Source organism: Coloeus monedula, assembly GCF_965178545.1.
Source record: "Coloeus monedula genome assembly, chromosome: 13".
NCBI lineage: Eukaryota > Metazoa > Chordata > Aves > Passeriformes > Corvidae > Coloeus > Coloeus monedula.
This window is the reverse complement of record NC_138793.1, coordinates 17,283,083-17,304,884: the sequence shown is the minus strand read 5'-3', so window position 1 is coordinate 17,304,884 and position 21,802 is coordinate 17,283,083. Positions and strand designations below refer to the sequence as shown.

Sequence of the window (21,802 nt, the reverse complement as noted above, 5' to 3'; positions counted from 1 at the left end):
CAGCAATATTGTCCCCAGCACTGGAAGGGGTCAGCATGCAGCAAAGCACCTGCCAAAAATTGTCTGTCTGCCCTGAGTCTCTCACAGTGCACCACAGACTTTTAGAAGCTTGAAATATTATTTATCTGCTGGTTTTCTTTATGTTACTCAAGCAAATCTCGATTCCAGGCACTGACTTTACCAGATTTTTACTTTTTAGTAAAATCACCATCAATTCTTTCGCTGTTTGATGGTCACATAAGGAGGTACAGGAAGAAGTCCTTAATACAAGCCTCATAAATATTTACATTAAAATTTATGCTTATACTTCAGAAAACATTGCACCTTGATTGAGTTCAAATGCTGGAACTGAACCCCAAGAATTTTTTAAGTGTCCATTTCGAGCGAGCAGATGTGAGCAAGAGTTGTAAGCCTATGAACAAATGTGGAAACAAGATTTTCAAGCTAACTGCCTGCAGCAATTTCTGAAGCAATTTTCTGCAGTAGAGAAGAAGCTCAGATGACTCAAACTCTAAAACAATGAGGCTAAAACCACATTTCAAACCCTTTCTTGTTTCTATTCTTCTGCTGTGTTATATCCATTGATTTGCATTTTTTCTGAAGTGCTCAATTTATATCTTTTAAAAGACTTCCAGAGTCTGATGCTATCTAGAGAGTTAGAGGGAAGCTTGCGCTAACTTTAAATAGCACCTTATTATATGAACATCTGGATATTCAGAAATGAACTGTTCCTCACAAAAGCCATCAGGGCTCTTCAGAAATGCCAGGGATGCTTTTCACCTGTTTCCTTTTCCACTACAACCACAGACACACCTCACACTCTCAGGAGGCTGCTCTCTACTCATCGATTTTTACTGTGAGGACTCATTTTCACGGGTGTTTTAAAATCATAGAAGGTCTACACTGGAAGTGACCTTAAGGATCATCTTATTCCCTCCCATGCCAGGGCAGGGACACCTTTCCCTAGACCAGGTTGCTCCAAACCCTGCCCAGCCCGGCCTTGAAACATCTCCAAATGTAGGAAATGAAAGATTTTTGAACCCCAAAAATTATTTTTTCTGACAGGGGCACTGTTCATAAATGGCTTTTTGGGGTTTTTTGGTTGGTTTTTTTTGTTCAAGCGCATACATTGAATTTGTTGGCTCTTTTTCTGTTCTCCTCCAAAATATACTTATGAACATTCTTCTACACAGGAATTTCATGGTTTAATCTTTGCTAGAAAAGGTTGCTGGATATTTTCCTTCACCCAGTTCCATTATTTTATTCATAAATACAATTCATACAACTGAATTAGCCAAAATTCTGACTTAACAGATTTTTTTTGTGTGCTTCACATCTTTTAAAAATTTTCCTATCCTCCTTCTGTTTTTCCCAGTTTTGCTCCAATGTATCCCAGAGTGAAAAGCTGAGGTATGTTTTATTATTTCAGTAATACATTTGTAACTCCTCAGTGTTTCTTTATTTTTTCCTTAACCTTTCTGATGTTGAAAACTTTTTAAAAAATCTATTATTTACTTAAATATATGTTACTTCTTTAAAAAGGAGAAATTTAGCATGAAGGTGAGAGCCACTGAAAAGGTATTAGTTATCAGACAAGAACTTTAGAAGAAAAAGAAAAACAGAACCAGATGAGAAAACAGCTTTAAGATAAATAGTTCCAAACCAATCCTTTTTTTTCTGTCATCATCCATCCAATTATTACCTCAGGACATAAATTCCTGACATTCTGGCTACCCAGTGTTCTGTTGTCAAACACACAAGGCTTAGCAGAGGAGTAAATCAGTGTTGCAGCAGCGCAGCAGTCTCTGGTCCTCCCAAGGAGACAATTATACACAGGAAAGGTTGCTGCCAGAGACAGATTACGCAGGAGAAGGTGGATGTGTGTGGAGAGGCCATCAGAGGTATTCCCTACTGCAGGAAAGGACTGAACAAAGAAATAAATCTTAGTGGTTCTTTCCTTGGTCAGCCTCTACCAAAATCAGAATGCAACCTACTCCAGGGTCTTGGAAAAACAGAGATGGATGGATCTGCATTATGCTGGGATCCTGATAAGAGTATTCATCAATAAAAGCACAGAATGAGCTCTCCTTAGTGCACATTGCTTAAAACCCACTGGATACCAACAGTATCAGGAGAAGCATCCATGAGCTTTTTCCAAGGAGACAAAAACCAAAGCCATGAGTTGTGCTATTGGTTGGGTCTCTTTGCAGATGAAGCCCTGTCTTTAATCTGCTAAGGATGTTGTTATTCTTTTCTGCTCTGACAGAGATTGTTATTAGATAACAAAATCCACACACCACAGAAATAAATTCTTTACTTTCTTGAGATTTTCTGATGCACACTGAGCTCAAAGCCGAAATGCAGGATTTTCTAGAATTATTTCCAGCAGAATTCAAGTGACTGAGATTTTGAATACATATAATTGTACCTCTCCAGATGTTTGCACAATAGCTAAAATCCACACAGCAGTATTGCAGAGAGAGGAAATGACCATGCAAAACCAAATTTGTCCTGGGCTCTTTTTAGTTCCAACTCGTTCTGTGCTGCTTTTTTTGCAGTAGTTGATGAATGCAGTCACCCCTCGTGCCTGCAAGGAGAGGGAAAGTTTTCCTACCATGGGAAGTTTTTAAGCACAATCTGGCCTGTCAGAAATCAGTGGCATTTGTGGTGGACTGTGGAACACACCTAAGAGCCAAACACCCCTTTTCTCATTGAGTGTACAAGTGCACATCTTGCTCAATAACCTAAATTCGGTACTCTGAGTCCCTTCACCAATTCTTGAGCAATTTTTATTTGCTACTCATTTTCTCCTCTACTCATTCCTTTCTCCCAGAATTCTAACAAGAGCAGCTACTCCTTTCTTAGCCTTAACCTTCCATTTGCAGCAGATTCCTTTTTGCCTACAAGTCTTAAATCAGCTGTTGCATCTTTGAGTGGTTACTGGCAGGCCCATAAACAAATAGGAAATATATTTATAAGCAAAATGCTACAACACTTTTCCAGTGTTCTCCAATATTTATAGCTGAGTGGAAAATATATTCTAAATGATATCAAATATTCCAGAATGTTTTCTGCAGTGCATTGTGTGATTTGTTTTAAAGATACTGTAGTATTTTCTGAGATGGGCTGTACAGAAAATAGGAAAGTGTTCAGGAATTTACCTTTCTCACCCCTGTTTATTGAAACTTAGAATGTTCTGTTTGATCCATTACACTTATCAGTAATAGTCTGAATTATACTACATAATTTATCTTCCCTGGATAGGGTTGAAAAAGACAGGTTTTGCTCCAGCTAAAGCGCACGGCATCTTCTGCTTATCCATTTCCTCAAAATGTCATCTAAATTCTTAATTTATATTCCAAAATCTGTGTCAGTTTTTGGTCTTCCATCTTCATAAAACAAAAATTACATACTGCTTTCTATCATTTCTGGGATGAAAAAAGAAAACCTTATCTTGCTTTATCTATTGGAAATGAACATTCTCAGTTTAATTTAAACCCATCTCTTCAAGTAGGAGTAACTTACCAAGTCACTGAGATCAAATCAAACTCCTTTGCCTCCCAAAAATAACATTGACATGTCAGATCATGCAATCAAATTCTGTTTGCCTCATGTGGAGGCTGATAAACTAAATATGATGTATGAACTTCAGGGGACAAATAACAACCTGATGCATTGATGCTCCTGGAAAACCCATAACAAGGCAGGAGCTTCTGCTAAAACTGTTTGAACTGAGGTATTCAGTATTCTGCTCCTGCCACACAAAAGGAGACAGGACCTGCTTTAAAACAGAAAAGAAATTTTGCTCATTTACACAAAGTAAATCATCATTTTTAAAAGGTTGCTTCCTTCCTCAAACCAAGCTGTGAGACTCCATTGGCAGCTGCTCTGGTAAAAGCTTGATTTAATTCCATCTACGCCTTTCCATGTGAAGGGATTTACTCTCTATGCTGAGATGTGACATTCCAAACACAACCATATGCAATTCCTTGCCCATTTTTCCAATTAAAGGCAAGCCAGTTATAAAATAGCCTTCTAAGGACTTCAACCAAAAAAAAAAAAAAAAAGCAACCCCAAGGAACCAACCAAGCAACCATATATACATATATAGATTTACATATATAGAAACCTATATATTCACAGTAGTTCAAGGGTCCTTTTTAGACAATAAATTTCAAATTCTCCCTACATCCAGTGCACCCAAAGAACTGAATTTTTGAAGAATTCCCTTTACCTAAAAACACTTCTGAAGAAATCACACCACCCTTAACAAATTAGGCAAGATGGCAAATCCCCTGAAGGCTTGAGGGTATTGCTAGTGGAATTTTCTCCTACGTAAGAAACAAATTCCTTCCCATGGTGGCTGGGGAAGAAGGGCCATGCTGTCAGTGATGACAGTGCTGAGGGCATTTTTTAGGGGTGGGAGTGCCTTCAGCTGTGTCATTCTGCACTCAGGAGGAAAGCAATGCACTCTGCAGAGTCAGAGCTGGGCATGGAGGAGTCAGAGTGGCAGCACAGTCTGAGATCACAACTGCAGCCCAGCGAGGTGAGGCTGCTGTGCCAGCCCTGTCTGCTGCTGGATGAAATGAAGCCTAACTCTTGAAGTCTTGTTCAGTTTGGTGTTTTGGGGTTTTTATTGGATTTTTTTGGAGGGGTAAAGGGGTGTACTGGAAATTCTGGACTAGCACTGTTTAATGCAAACATTATATTAGGTTAATAAGTAAGCTGCCAGGCATTATATATGCTTGAAAGAAAGGAAAATTTATATCAGTCAAACTCTGTACATAAGTGACAGAAAGGTGGGAGCCAGGGAAGGGGATTATCCAGAGCAGATGAGGTAGGGAAGGGCTCCCCACTGCTGACAAGAAAAGGCTTCACATGCTCTGCTCAGCCACATGGCTCCATCCCAGTGCAGGCACAGCCAGAGCCAAACTCATAACAGCTCCTAAAACTTTCTGATCAAACTTAGATCATTTTACTTCTCATAGAGAAAAAAACAAACCAAAAAAACACCACAGGCACCAAAAACCAATCTGTTTTAAAGTGCCGGACTTTCCTGAGTGAACCCCACTGTTTTCTCCTCTGAACCTCTCAGAGCCATCTCATCAGGCACACTGCTAAAAGCAGTGCTTTTACCTGTTGCTATCCCAGAGTGCTGCCCTCGAATCTGACAGATGGCAGCCTGCAGAACCTGGTGATCATTTCTCTTTTAAGGCAGGAACATGATGCCTTAATGTTATAATTAGGCTGTGGTGAGAAGTCAAGAGTCCAGCAAAAAGCCCTGCTATCTCCAATTCCCCTTGGCAGCTGCCTTGGACCTGCTGCAACTTCCAAGGCAAAAATCAATGGCAACAACTTTGCAGTTACCTCAGGAAAGCCTAAATCAGACCATTATTACCAGCAGCACAGATACTGCTTTTCCCTAGTTTTCTCAAGCATTTAATCACATTAGTGGAAATCTCTGGGCTTCAAGATATTAGAAGCTCATTTTTGACAAATTCTCCTCAACAACTCTCTCTCATTTCAGCACTTTCCATCTATCTCATGGTTCGCTGGAAAGGAAGAAATCCCCTGGGAAAACTGATCTCCCTTCAGTTTGTCTCTTCCATGAGTTATATATTTCATCAAGGCTACATTAAAGAAGGTACACAGAGACAATTCAGACATTTCTAAGACAACAGAAATTAGAGTAAGGGAAGATAATGCAGCCAACAGGATTTCTGTCACTTTTCTTGTCTGAGACAGCCTGCATGAACACGACTCAGAGCATGACTTTTCCTTAAGTCACCCTTTCTGCCAAAGATTTTAGTGCAGGCAGCAAGGTGCCAGTGCTGGAGTAAATGTCAGAGCAGCAACTGCTTTAATCCTGGAATTTTTCTGATTAGACCACATATTTTTTATTTTTCTGAAGATCCTTTTCCTCTCTAATGTGCAACTTCCCCTGAATTGGTACCTGGATAGCCATTTAAAGCTGCATTTCTGAGCTGTCTGCAGCTCCAGCGTGTGATGTGGGCTGAACCAGGTGTCAAAAAGGATTATGGCAAACCAGACATTATTCAGAAGTGAGAGATTAGGGCAAACCCCTGTATCTGATCCCCCCTAGGCAGGGTCACTGTTTCAGCACAGAGAGTCACCACCTGTGGTGGCCATGGCATGGCTACTGTTGTCCTCTGTGATATTTAGATTAAGATATTAATAGAAGCAGCTCCCAGTATAAGAGGGCGGAAAACTAAAAATTAAAGTATATTGGAAGAAAATTTAATTAGAATCTTTTAGTTCATCAGAGGACTGTGGAATGAGTGTGAATGAACTTACAGGGCTACAGAGACTTGTAGCTCCCGTAGCGATATGAATCCACAACTTTCCTTCAGCATTTATAATGAAAATTCTGCTGCAAAAAAAATGTGTGATAAACCTAAATTGAACCAAAGCAGCATATCTAATTTTTACAGTCTAGTTACTGCTACTATCAAATATTCATTTCTCCCAACAAGCAGGTAACTATGGCAACAAACACACCATAGCTGTATAAAAGGGTGCCAAGAAACAAAAAAAAAGTGGAAATCTTTACATTTATCTCTGGTTTTTTTACCTTCTTTAGAATTACCAGCACAGCTATCAACTACTTAAAATATCTGCAGAGATTAATTCAGTAAAATATTATGAAGACACTGAACAACACAATGGGAAGTATCCCATTCCTCTCTGAAAACTGCAATCAAAAGTAGTTTCCAATTAAAATACTTTCTGACAAGAAGAAGAAAATTAATTTAAATTTTAGCTCTAGGACGAAAGGAGAACGAGCAACATCATGTTTCATTTTCTTCAGCCTGTCACTTCAATTCTCTTTTGAGGAGGACTTATTTTCAGATGATTTAATTAAAATCCCGAAATGGTAGTTTTAAATACACACGACAGATGTTTATTAAGTTGAAATACGTTTGGAATAAAATTTACTATTTCTCTTCACTGTGGAAGCAAAGGCTGGATTCTGGGACTCTTTTCTGTTGCAGTTGCTTAAAGCTGGAATATTTCCATGAAAGTTAATGGAATTATTTCCCATTTCAAAGGCTGGAAGTCTTTGGCTGTGGCACTACCACATATCTCACCTGCAGTGTGAGTGTTGCCTAAACCCTACTTTTAATGTTTACACAGGGCAATATCCCAATATAAATAACAGAAAGAAAAATTAGGATGGCAAAGATATTAAATTCTTATGCTGAAACCATCTCATCTAGGGCAGGTTGTGGTCCAGCTTTCTTAAAATCATTAAATGAGCAGTGTCAGGCAAAATATTCTGAAGATATCCTACGTTATTTGCCAAAGAAGAAAAGTCACCATTCATAAATATTGCTCCCTGTGCCATCAGCCTACAAGGGAGAATTCATATTTCAGCATTTTAGATGCAGGTATCTGTTTGGGGATGGTGGGATAATACAGCACAAACTGAAAGTGTTTGCAAATCACTTTTCTGAGTGAGCAATATCTTCCCTTGAAAGTGATTTATCTCTGGTCTCCCAGGAGTCAGCTCCTGCTTGTTCTGCGGGGAGAATGATGCTTTATGGATTTCCTCTCAAGGAAATAAAGTTTGCTTTTAAAAAAAGAAGAAGAAAAAAAAAAAGGAAAAAAAAGAAAACCACAGCACAAGACAGATCAAAGATGTCACGAGGAAACTCTAAAAAGTAATCAGCAGAACTGAGTTAGGGGCACAACCAGCAGCATTGTGATCACTGACAGGCAGTGCAGGGATCCTCCAGTGGGGGGAAATCAATCACCTGGGGAGCTCTCACAGCTGCATCAAACAAGGACAGAATGCAGAGAAAGAGCCAGGCTGGGCCCTCTGTGGTGAAGGGAACTTGGTGTAATTGCATTGTAATCCACCACACAACGGAACGTCTTCATTTATGCCTTAGATTTGGAGCTTCTGAAGGGTTTAAATGTACAAAATATGGATGTAATGGACAACATTCACAAGTGAAAACAGACTCAGAGCCAGGCACTGTCTCCCTAGAATGTTCCAGATGTACTGTAATTAAGACTTCAATTTTTGAAATTTGTTTAATATACAAAAAATGAAAAACAATCAGGCAAAAAGGTCCATGAATGTATTACAAGTGGAACACCAGTGGATTCTCCAGCCCAGAAGAGAAGCAGAGGAGAGTTTGATTAACATGACTCATTATATTTATTCACATTCTGCCTTCTCAAATTAGCTTTTAATTGATGAACTAACTATATAAACAGAAAACTAAAAATTAATGTTATCCATGTAGAGTAAGAGGGGTTTATTTTAACCTTGAATAGAGTTTTATAAAACCCTATAGTGCAGACTGAAAACTAAAAGTTGAACACACACACACATTTAATTAATGTTATTGTAATTAGATACTCCAGCATAAAAGGTAGTTAAATTTGGGTAGAATTTGGAGAGAAAGAATTTCCCAACTGATGGCATTAAGATATTTTAAAACGATTTTTGCTACGTGCACTCTAAAAATAGAAAGTCATAAGAAAACAGGAAAGATAAAAGTGAAAATAAAATGAGAAAGATGTGTCTGTTGTCTGAAGACACTTGGGGAATCAAAAATAAAATCCCATTGGTACTAGAGGAATTATCCCAAAATAGCACACCGGGAAATTGGAATTATCCTAGCAGAACTAAAAATAACCACATACATATTTGAAAATACCCTTTTTATGCTAAAAAAAAAAAAAACAAACAACCAAAAAAACCCCAACATTAAAAAAAAAAAAAAACCAACATAAAAAAAAAATAAATCAGATGAAACACCTCTGGGGTAACTCTTGTAGAGTCCCAAGTACTCCAAGCTGCAACTTCACCAAAACTAAGCAGTTATTCCTACAGTGACTTCGAAGACATTCCATTTATTTTCAGTGCTGACTCTACTTGAGTCGTGCTGGCTGTAAACTGATCACTTCCAGATGTTTTCTTTTCTGCTCTCTTCAGCACTGAGCATTCAAGTATTGATACTTGTTTTAAAAAGTCAAACTTTGAAGATAAAATGTCCAAAAGTTTTGTTTCCAAGCATTGACCTCCACACTACTTCCATAGCAGGAAGTTCATCTTGTCCAGACAGCAAAAACTGTTTGGAAATGGGAAACTTTCAAGAAAATTTGGGATTATTCAACAGTGACTTACTTCTACCTTTTGGAGTCATATTCCTTGGCCCTAAACAAGGGCTGAAAAACATTGCCAGTGAGAAACTTTCAGATTTTTCTCATCTTTTGGCTCTTCCCACTTCTCTCCCTGAACTGAAACCACTGCCCCAAACATGTATAAAATGCATGGTGTGTCCCCAGCCTGGAACTTCTGAGTTTTACTATCTTCCATCACAGATGAGATTTGAAGATCACCAGGTTGTTTTTTCCAGCAGAACATGTGCCAGCATTTAGCAATTAACCAGCTCTTCAGCAAAATCTGCAACTGGAGGCTTTTTTTATTGTAAGTACACCTCTTCCTTTCCCCTCTTAGACAGCCATTTGTCATAGTGGGATTTTCACATCTCAACATCCATAAAACCCAATATTTCTCTCCTTTTTTTTTTAAATAAAGAAACTCTCACCAAAAAACCACAACATTTCCATTATCAGCCTCTATTCAAAATATGTGGGCAGCTGATATCATGTTTTGTGTCACTCTTTGTAAGTGCCTTGAAGATGATATTTTTTAAATCTCTCTGCAATACATCAGTGTCAGAGAAACTCAGGATGTTTGGATGAGTGACATTTCCAGAGGATCAGCAAACTATCTGCCACAGGAGGTAGTGATACCCAAACTCCTAACTCAGAACATCAGAAGAGGATATAAATATTTGTTAGTAAGGCTATAGAGAACTGCTGGCTTGAAAAATCACATTCACATCTTGGAAAGAGGGAGATTTTCCAGGAAGCAAACTAGGATAGTTAAAACCATGGCTGGAGCCATCAATAGCTCAGAATCACCTGGTTTGTCACTGTGGTGCATAACACACTAGGGGAATGAAGAGCCAGAAATCCACCTAAGAAATAAATCCAAGATCTTAATGAAGAACCAGGAATGCTCCTTCATCCTTCACTGTCAGAGGGAAACACAGACAAAGCAAGAAGAAAGAGATTCCTTTGTGAGGTATCCTGGGATTCTTTGGGGAGGAAGGAAGTTCTTGCAGAAGCTCTGCCTTTAAGTGATTATTTATCCCACCTGCCAGCTCCAGTACAACAGCAATTATCCCAGGTTATATGGGATGAAATCATAAAGGAGCACCTAGACAAGGATGCTGGTCAGCAGAGCTGCAGGAGCCTCCCCTGAGGGCTCTGATGACCAGAGCATTCTACCTGCAAAGTTGTTTTCAGCAAACCAGAGTTGAGGACTGCAACAGGCACAGCAGGGCCAAGGTGGGGATTTGAGGGGTCCTCCAGAGGGTTTGGCAGCTCAGTGGGAAAGGCAAGCACAGAACCCAGAGTGCAAGCAGCAGCTTCTGCAGGGAGCTGCTCCTTTACAAAGACAGCAAATCTGTTTGTTCAACTGAGGGTTTTCTTTTTTCCAGAGGGGGGATTCTTACACATTGTGCTCTGTGTTGGGAAGAGCCATCCAGTGATTTACCTGCCTCAGGATCTGGGGATTGCATTCCCTGCCCATGAGGAGACAGGAACATTGTGCTGAAATGGTTCCCTGCAAGCCCCTGATGTGTTATGTTCACCCCTCACAGATTTTTACAGAAGAGAAACTCTGATCCTATTCTTTTCAGATAATTTTCTTTTTATTTTAAAAATCTGACTATCAAGCTACGTGTTGAATTAAATGAAATAAGAATTTATCTAAGCAATGTCATGAAAAATTTGTAGGAATTCTGCCACTACAGCTTCAAACAGAGCAATTTTTTTTTAATCGACTTATTCTCTTATGATCTCTCAACAGGAATCTTCCTGTTTGTAACCTGAATAATACTACTCATTCTGACATATAATTTTTATTTCTCTTTTGGACAGCTTCTTTCAAGATTCAAGAACAGGTTAATGAGATTTCTCATCAAAAACATTATAGGAATCCAACAAAGAGCTACTGGTAAACTAAGATTTTTTTTTTTTTTCTCACTTCAGGCATTTATACCCAAATACTGAAAAGTTCATCATAAAATGAACTTCAGATATAATTTTACATCTCACAAAGAAGCACTTTCCATCTCTCTGTAGATTTTTCTGTAAGTAACATTATAATTGGAAGATTTCTTCTCTCCATCTCTCTACTTTTCTAATATTTCAGATATCATGGGCTGTGAAGTATTCTCTGAAAAGACACCAAAGGCCCTTGAGTTTTCCTCTGACTCAAGACCCTCTGCTCCTTAGGTTTACAAGCATCAGAAACCAGAGTATGAGAAACGCATTAACCAAGGGAAAATGGTGAATACCTCATTTATCTTGTATTTTAAGCAAAAAGAAATGAGATATTGCTATATCATTCACTAAAACCCCTTAAACCATAGAAACTGAGGTTCAGCTCTGGAATTTACCATATTGCAAAACAAGTTAAAGGTGTGCAAGTGGGAAATCTGTCAGAGAAGACAAGACAAAATGATGCAATTATTCCAACTCAGAGCTGATATGCTCCAAGGTATATGTTTTCCCACAATTGCTGTAAATATGAATATTTTAGAGGTTAATATGAAGATCAAATGTGGAATGCATTTTCTGAAAAGATTAATATCTTTTCATTAAAAATGAGAGTGCACTGTTGGTTCAAAATTTGCATTTAGATCGAGTAGGTAATAAGTATATTGACTGCTTAAGACACCTATCTCCAAAATGGAAAAAATTAATAAAAACTGTGGTGTCCATATACAGAAGTGGACAAGATTTTTCCATTTTCCACTGCTAACCCCTCAGAGAAGTCCAGCCCTTTTAACACGATTTCCTCATCACAGCAGAGCTGCTCATGCTGTACAGATCATTCCTGCCCCTGCTCCACGCCAGCAGCGTGCTGCTCAATGTGCATCAGTGGGCTGCTGCTGACTTGAAGAATTGCCCCCCATGTGCAGCCATGCATCACCCCCAGGCAGCTGTGGCACCTGCTGCGTGGGGTACGCTGCTTTTTGCCGTGCTGTGGTACCTCTGGTTAAGAGGGAGGTTCAGTCAACTTCTGCAGAGTCACAAAATAGGGTCAGGACCTGGGGATATCACCCAGTCCAACCCCCTGCCAAGGCAGGAATGTTGTTCCATTCAACAAGGAATGTGTCCAGGTGGGGTTGGGATGTCTCCAGAGGAGACTCCAAGCCCTTCCTGAGGAGCTGTTCCAGTGCTCTGCTCCCTGCAGGGAAAGCTCTTCCTCACGTTGAGGTGGAATTGTTTGTGTTTTAGTTTATGGCCATTGCTTCTTGTCCTGCAGTTGAATACTACCAAAAAGAGTATTCTCTTGGCACCCACCTTGGAAATATTTGTATGGATTGATGGGATCCCCTCTCAGCCTTCCCTTCTCCAGACTGATCAGGCCCAGCTCCCACAGCTGCTCCTCATCAGGGAGAGGCTCCAGACCCCAAATCATCTTTGTTATTGTGGGCAGTTCACACAAACATGATCACAGCGGGCTGATGTAACTCCAGGTTTCCCAGAGTTTCTGGCAAAAGGCTTTCATCTCCATTTTCACAAGTCAAAAAGAGAGGAAAAAATAAATATGCTTCAAACATGGCAGATTGATGCACCAAGATTGCTTCAAATGGTCACAGAACACAGCAGCTGCTTCCTGAGCTTGTGGAAGCACCTCAGTGTCAGCCCCACTGCAGAACACACATTTTGCTCACCTCAGTCTAGCCCAGGGTCTCTCCCAACCACAGAACTCTCAAACTGGTTTCCTTGAGCTGTTTAAGAACACGTGTGGCAGCACACATGTCAGCGTGCAGCAGATAGCTCAAACCATTTGTTAACTTCAACTCAAATTAAGCACAGCAGTTCCTATCAAAAGCCAAAGCAGGTTACTTCTCAAACTGTGAGAAGTAAATATTTCACTTAAGCAACTGCAGTGACAGCTTTCTTTCAGTACTTTAGTCATAAAATTTATTCAAATCACAGTTACTTTCCTGTAGAGCAGAGGGGTCTGTAACACTGGCAAAACAGCATTGTGGCCATGTAGAAAACCCAATTCCTGACCCATAAAGGACATCTGAGAGTTGATTCTACAAGACCACGAGCGTTTTCTTCACATATGAACATGAGGAGAATTATTTTTCTCTCACTGCAGGGAAGTGTCACTTTGTACCGGAGTCTCCATCCCTAAATTTAGAACATTTCCTCAAGGTTTCCTTCCAGCTTTTTCCCCTCCCCCTGTTTTTTCTTGCTTTTTTACTCTCTTTCCCTGTTGTGCTCTATTTTGTGTCATTTAGACCATATACTTTGATGGAGGGCATCCTTCTCCTCTGAATTTATGAATCAAAATGTGTTCTCCAACAGATACCTGGAGGTATAATTTGCCCCCTAACACTCTTCAATCTTTATTACTGACACATTCAAGGATGCCTAACTCCCACAAGAAAAAAAACAAAAAAACCCCCACATTAATCTTCAAAAATGTGTCCTTACCCGCCTTCTGAAAATGAAAATGGATGTTTTTTGAGAAATTACCTGAGTTTTGCTTTAAACCCCCAGGACCATGCACTTTTGGAAACAATTCTGAATCTAAAAAATTTATAAAATAAAAATCTGCTGGTGCATAAACGCAAATCCCACACTGTGCTGTTTCCTTGGAGGCAGGAAGCATTCCCTCAGCATCCTGCTGGATGGAACCTGGGGGGGTCCTGCACACCCTTTTTGTGCAGGCAGGACAGAAGGACTTTTTGTAGGTGATACTCCATTACAGAAATAGCTCCAAAGCAACTCCATCTCCCATCACTGCACCATCAAACACCCAGGCAATTCCTAACAGGGAGCATTGCCATCTCCAAACTCCCCATTTAGCAACAGACTTAGAAAATGGGAGTCACAGAAAAAGAAATTTTGAAGAATTGTAGGACTTCTTAAAAAATTCTCTTCACTTTGATCTGATCCTGCATAGCCAAGACGCACAGTTGGATTTGACTGGAAAAAAGTTAATGCTTTCCTTTATTCTTTTAAATTTTGTTTTGTTTTAAAAGTGTCTACTTAGAAATAACTTTTTTCCTGATAACACTTTAGAAATAAAAATATTCTTTCATTTTCATCTTTTAAAGTTATTAACATAGATGTTTACTCATGCAAACTAAGAATCTCCCACCTACATATTTGGATTTAGAAACTGAGCTCTCTAGGTGCCCAAACTTTATTTTACTTTGTTGTAAATACCTGTACTTTGATTCTTTGCCCTGGAACAAGAATTTCTAGACTAGGCCATAGCTCCTTTTCTGAACATGCTGAAGCATAGAGAAACAATATGCACTATCCAGTACGTGCAAAACCTGCCAGATGTTTTCTATCTCCACATCTCAGTGCCTCCCACTGGACAAAACCTCCAGTCTCCTGTTCCCTCTGATGCACAAACATGAAATAAATCATACTTAAAATGGAAAAAAAACCCAAACCAACAAACCACAAAACCATCCCTCACACAATTTATATTCTGCTAATTTGTCTTAAATGCAACAGAGAGTTTCCCAAAAGCATCAAGGACCAAGCAGCAGTAAATCTTACAGAGTTGGAAAATAGGAGTAATTTTAATCAGTGTTTTGAGATGCTTTGGAAGAGTTCATATAAACCTCGGGTGCATATACACATTGATAATGAAATACAGTTTTCTCCATGTCCGTCCTAGAGAAATTTTTACTTTAATTCAGCTTCTTAATTGGTGTCTAGGGCTACTACAGCTTTAAAGAGCACACCTACAATCACAGGCAGTTGACCCAATTAAAGGTTTAAGGAAAACCTAGGAGAAGCTGCTGGTTTGAACTGGAAATCCTGAATAATCAGATTCACCAGGACCAGCTTTTGCAGTGTCTGGACTGTAGAATTCCCCTGCACAACCTCCCTTTCCTCTCACCCCACGTACAAAGACTGTGTGTATCTTCATGAGCTACAGCTGCAAATGCTGCTGACTCAAATCCCAGTCCTCAAACAGGATCAGCTCACCATGCATTCCCTTTGCCACGCAGTGGAAAACATGATGGAAAGGTTTGCTGCTTCCTATGTGTGTCTACTACAGCACATTATCCACTGAGAGGCCAAGAAAAGCAAGATGAGAAGTGCTGAGAGAAAACCATTCCTGTCTCCTGTTCACAAATTCTCCTTTGTGAGGATTTTGTCCTTAATCCCCAGTTGTCCCCTCTGGTGTTTCACACCTTCTAGCAAGGCTTTCAGGGGAAGGAAGACTTCTTCCTCCCGTGTTTCTACAACACATTTCATGCAAGATTGTGACAAGGAGCCAAAACATTTAAGATTTACACAGGTTCCCAAAAACAAGGCATTAATAACAGCTGCTATCCTGCAGAGGAATGGCACAGGGTACTCCCTCCAGCCCTGCACTGTTCCAGAATGCCACTTATTCAAGCCTGGTGATGTGTAGACACCTTATATCCCAAGCAGGAATCCAGACATTTCTTCCTCCTAAACTACTCAGACATTTCCTCCTCCATGTTTTAGTCCCCTCTGTCCCCACCTCAGACAGACAATTTTTTACAATAACTCAATTTCACGAGCTACACAGAAATACATAAGAGTTATTTATATTACATCGAGATTAAGTTGGTAGCCAGATTTTTTTTTTTTCAGAATAAAATCATTAGGCTGCTTGTCTCTAAAAGCTGCAATTATGGTTAAAAATAGAAGCTGTACATCTCTAATCATGAATGGCAACTCCACAGATCTGAAAAAGGAGGTCTGACCACCAGTTTCTACTCAAGACATATAAACAGGAAGGGGGAGAAGAAGCTGAACCCCCAAAGATGACAGACTGCCCAGAGAATCTTGTGAAAAAATAGAAAACATCCTTTTCCCCAAGCCTTTCCTCAGACAAAACAAGACAAGACTGGATTGTAACTGCAGATAATCCTTAGTATTAGTGTTAAAATTGTACACTTCTACACTTGACTTGTATAGCACTCAGATTTGGAACAACAACAACAGCAATTACTCTGGAGTTTCAACAAGACCACAGCTTGTCATGTCACCTTCAAAGTAAAGGTATTGAATGATTATTATTAAAAAGCATGAGAAATTCAGATCCTGCTTTCAGGATATACTACCCAGCCATAACACCCATTCAGCTGAGGGCAGGTTTCCTGCATGGAGACAGCATCATTATTTCATGAATCACCAGTGACCTTTGGAAGGCACTGGGAAAAGCAGCCATGTTCATTCCCTTCCATTGATTTTCTAATTTTGAGTAAATTGGTTTAATCTGGGGAATGGTTATCTATGAGGAATAAAAATACCTAAGACTGTCTTTAGAAAACAGTAAAAAGATTTTGAACTGAAACAACGAATTTAAAAGGGAAACTTGAGGGGAGAAAAGATAGTGATTGTATAAACCTTAACCTGGGCACCATTCTGCGGCCAACCACCCAAACAGGAAAAGATTCGAATCTCTCTGAACTTAAAAACACAGACCTACAGGCCCAGACCTTTGTTTTACCCTTAGTTATACTGCACAGAGTGTCTGGAATCTGTGCCTGGTTTACCTATGAAATGTTTGCTGTTGGAAAAGCCTGTAGAAAAACCTACCCACGTAGAAAGGGAAGTGGTATGGGCAGCATTTTCATCTGGTTAAAACAAAAAATAGTGTGCTGAATATTGAGAACATTGGACAGTCCTGAATGTAACCAGCTTAGAAGACAAGCTCAGTGCTCAGCACATGCCCAAAACATCCTGCAAGAAAAGAATTTGGATGTCTCCAGGAATCTAAGTGCACCCAGGGCTACTTCATCAAAGGAAATGGTGATTTATAGAGTAACTCTTTTTGGTGCCAAGATCTTATACATTCTGGTATCTAAACCTTTGGATTAACAGATTGGCTCCACTTTATTATCTTCTGAACATAAAATGATCATACCTAGGATTTCTTTGCTATCAATTTATGTTCTCATAATGTTAATGATCTGTTATAAGCATAGATTTTGGCACTAAGGTAATTCACCTTAAAGCCACCTGTAGATTACCTGTTCCTTTCCTACCCTTTTTTTTTTTTTAGCTATGGGGTACCAAGTTAATTAGTTCATTAAATCCACTCATAAAGATATTCTAGGAAAGGATATAGAGCACTAAACTAATAACCTCAGAGTGAGGTGTATGTACAATTAGCTTTGGGTGTCAGTTAGTAACTCTAAGTTGAATTCCACTTAATCCTGAGAGCTTCTCTCTCACCACCGAACACAAAATGTCTTGAGCAGAAATTACGAACTACTAGATTTATAAACACTGATCAGAGCTTAGAACTTCTTAGGTCCAAGTAAACAATAAACAAAACTCTAAAAAGACTCCTTTAAACTGAGCCAAATCCCACACAACAACACTCAGAACCTCATCTCACACCCCACAAGAAGATTAGGGGCGCAACCATCAAAATGTGAGACTGGAGATAGGGAAGTGCTCACTCACCTCCCGGTCCAGCAGCGCAGGGGACACCACTGTGACAATATCTCCCTTCTCTGGGTCGATGTAGAACATGTTTGGGGAAGGTTTGGTGGGGGTCTGCTTGAGGATGTTGTAGCGCAGGAGGGCGTTGTCCGTGCTGGCGTCGTCGGCGTCAAACGCTGCCATGCGCATCACTGTGGTTCCTGGGGAAAGGGGCACACACAGCAGGCACTGAGCAAAAACCTCTCAGACTGAGCTCCCTCTGCCTGGGACAGCCAGGTGGGTCCAATCTCTAAATATCTCATCAACACCACTGAGTAGTTCCACCTGATCTTTAGGTTGTACTTGTGTTCGGATTATCTTTGCTGGTTACTCAGCCAACAGAAGAGTTGTGTGCTCTAACACAACCTGCCTCTACCTCTCTGCTTTGAAGCCATCCATACTAACTGCATTTCACTAAATGAGCTACAGCTGTATCTCTTTCACTTCAGTCCACAGATGGCTACAACGAAATCAACAATACTGAAATAACAGGAAGGTCTCTACTTGCACTGTAAAGTATTGCAGTTCAAAAATTGATTGGATGTCATTTCTGTCAATAAGAAATTTTGTAATTATTAAAGCCTACAGTATACTAGTTTCAATTTGCACAAATTTATGAGATTTTTTGAATCAAGCTCAATAAGCCCCCCATCTCTCTTGCCCCACTGTCCTTCCAGTGCTGAAGGTTTCTCTGACAGGAAATTCCCTGAGCACATAGTTCAGCTGCAATGTAATAAGGGAAATGCTTTTGCCTGCACAGATTCCTAAATGCTGTGCAGGGGAAAAACCTCACTCTGCTTCTTTATCACAGTTAATAGAGAGAGGACTGAGCTGCTGCCAGTTCTGTGCTTAGCAAGGGGAGCACATCCTGCATCCCTGGATCAAGGCTTTTCCTCTTCCCCAGACAGGCAGCCCAGAGGCTGGCACAGCCTGAAGATTCTGTCATGGCATTTTGTCAGCTCTGTACAGTACACTGAGAAACAAAGAAAGGGCGTAATGAGACACCTGGGCTGAACTGTAAGATCCTCACCCCTAGACCAAAATGATTTCTTCATCTGTTCATTTATAATTGTAAATGTAAGCACTAGTTTGAAAAGCAATCTAACTAAATAATGTATGGTCACAGCAAGATTAAATATTTCTGGTAATATTGAGCTGAAGACAGAATGAGATTCTACCAAATAACAAAAAGTCATGATCAAATCAAGAAAGTAATTTCAATGGTGAATCAAAGTAACAGATTACTGCAAGACATTAGCAAACTTTATAAAATAAGAAATCTAGGATGGGGTCCAGTCTTTGGGCTAAAAATCCCAACTGAAGCAGTTTGTCAGATTCCATGATCTGCACAATTTCCATTGAAGTAACTTCGCACTGACACCATTATCTCATGTGTGAATCAGAGTGCCAGAGTGAGTCATAATTCTCTGTTAGAGATTAATTCCTCTGTGGGAACTAACCCTTTCTTTTCCCCACAGACTGGGACAGTATTATTTTAAACTATCATGATTAACATATTTTAAATACATTTCTCTTCTTAATAGATCTGTAAGACCATATGATCTGTATTCAGTATTCACAGAGGCTTCTGTGGCAGAATGACTACAAGAGGTTAAAACCTTATAATACAGACAAGGCCTAAGACATTATATTACAAGTGCCCCAATAACAGAAATATGTAGCACTCATGCACAATGAGTTTATTTTCTTTCTGAAGGTCTTGGATTTTGAAAATCAAATAAAAATGAAATATTGTGGTAAAAATAAAAACAAACCCAGTTTCATTTATAGGCTGATATAACAACTGTCTGTTCACTGTTAAACAAACTCAACTGGCTTGTTTAGATACATATCTTCTTTTTTTTCCCCCCTTTTGTTGTACCTCCCAATGTACAAAGTGTTGCCTCTTCTTGTAGTGACCTTGGATATAAGCTCTCAGAGGTTTTGTTTCATTGCTACTTCAGGCAGAGTTACCCCCTTGAGAAGAATAACAGAGATCTGACAGCATGTTGGTTTTATTCACCAGTGATTAAAGGTCAGACAGCTCAAAGAGAAGCTTACCACTGGATACCATGCCATGTTTTCCAGCGTTACAAGATGATCCCAGCCCTGATATTTTCACCTACTTTGTGTGAGGCTGATTCAGAAGAGAGAAAAGAGCTGCTTTCTTTTTTGAAGAATGAAGATTCACCCTGTTTTCACAAATACAGCACAATCTGCTTTTTTTCTAAATTTATCACAGTTTTCAGGGGTTTTTTATATTAGTGTTAGATAATATGTTTCACAAGGGTCTCCTAATCACAAGGTTTCAGTGAAATAAATAAAGACTAAGGCAAATCTTCAAGGGATGTTAAAGAGTGCCCAAGTTCATGTGAAATAAAATGGGTTTCAGTACACAATGGTTTCCTGAAGAATGCACTTTAATAAAATGCCATACCCAAGTACAGTAGACAACATTTTGAATGAATACACAGTTGCTATTATTATTAATCTATTAGATGAGTTGATGTTCAGCAGAGATCTAGAAACTTATTACAATTTATATTCAAGCAGAAATCCCATTTGTACAGTTGTCCTACTGAAATATTTCTGATGATAAGACAGTGGAAGGCACATGTAAATTTTAAGATCTGATATAAATCCCCTATCTCTCGTTACTCTGGCACAGAACTGGCTTAACACAATGCCTGAATCTGATTCTGATTTGCCAGCTGCAGTTTTTAACCTTTCAACTCACTTGACATTATCTTGCTCCCTGCAATCATTCCTTTGGTGCACACAGATAAGAATTCCAGCAACTCAGATGAGCAGAATTTTACATTCATTTTGGATAGAGATGCAGCTCCAGGAGGGAAGCTGGAGAGAATTAGATCCATCCTTTTTCTGTGCTTCTTCTCTCAAAAGTTTTGAGGTATTGGTTTCTGGCTACCAGCAAAGCGGCATTTAAATTTAATTTTAAAGTTATTCTATTCTCACAACTTCTCATTACGTGTAAAAACACACATAAAATGTGGGGATTGTATTTAGATGTTGTTATGTACTAGTGCAGGTTGTGTCTGGCTTTTTGTTTGGGAACTCATACAGAAAACTACACCCCTATGTGCTTCATATTTGTGGCTGATGCCTCAAAAATCACAAGGGATTTAATCCAGCAGCTAAAATATACACCTGGAACCCTTTGGAGAACCCCAACAGCTACATTTCCAGGGAAGACATTCCCTATCCTAACTGAGGTGTCCAGAGAGATAACACAGCTCACTGGGATTGGATCACCACAAAAGAAAATACTTATATAGAGATCTCTTTCTTAAAAATATAGTGACCCAAAGGAATGTTTTGAAAGGCTCTGCAGCATGCATCCAGTCCAAAAGAGCTTCATTCAAGATGCACACTTCTTCAGTATTTCTCCTTCATCATAAACTTTTATTCTTCATAAAAGATTCATTTCCCCAGGCCCATAAACTGACTGCATCTAATTCAGTGTCATTTTACAAATACTTCCATTCCTGGCGTCAATCAAATGCAGCTGGCTTTCAAACCACAAAACAACAGCTTGCTACATTATCATGTTAAACAATGTATATTAACTTATCAGGCTGGGGAAGGAATGTCTGCAAAATCAGCAACTTCTTCATTGTGCTGATGACGCACAGACATCCAGGGAGGAAACTCTCCCGGGAAAGGTGCAGTTGTGTCTTGGTGTGCCTCCATATTCAGGGTTTACTTGTCAAGATTTATTTATTTATTTATTTATTTATTTATTTCTGGACAGAATCACTCAGAATTCCCAGGATCAGTCAGAGCCTCCCAGGGTTCCTCGTTGGTCACACACAGATCCCACTCCCAGGCCATTGCTCCAGAGGCTGCAGCTAGCAAAGTGTTGCTTATTTGAAAATATTGGCAAAATCTCCCCTTAGGCACAAAGAAGTAAAACATAATACATGCACAGTTTTGGAGTGATATGAACAGATGGTTTCTTGTGAAAAGCTCTTTGGCATTTTGTTAATAACCTCTTAATAACCTTTCTCACTCTTTTTTTCTTTTCTTTCCTTTTCTTCCTTTTTTTTTGCATCAAGATGCCAAGAGAACATTACTACTAAACTTTTATTTATTTACTATATGCAGCTGCTGGGTTTAAAGGAAGAGATGGACAGGAGTGGAAGTCAGGCTTATCTCTAGCCTGATGAAATGTGAACAAGTGTCTCGAGCCTACAACCTTAAGACGGAATTTTAGGAC

General features: G+C 39.5%; 1 protein-coding gene across 2 annotated transcripts in view; it reads right to left on the bottom strand.

Moving 5' to 3' along the window:
• CDH13 (cadherin 13) overlaps nucleotides 1-21,802 on the bottom strand; it is a gene marked incomplete at its 3' end in the record, with an annotated part of 447,244 nt that overhangs the window by 119,394 nt on the left and 306,048 nt on the right. For both annotated transcript variants that reach the window (XM_082289860.1, XM_082289859.1), the window contains exon 7: nucleotides 17,548-17,726. In XM_082289860.1, coding sequence (XP_082145986.1) covers nucleotides 17,548-17,726 — 179 coding nt within the window. The remainder of the gene's footprint in view (nucleotides 1-17,547; nucleotides 17,727-21,802) is intronic.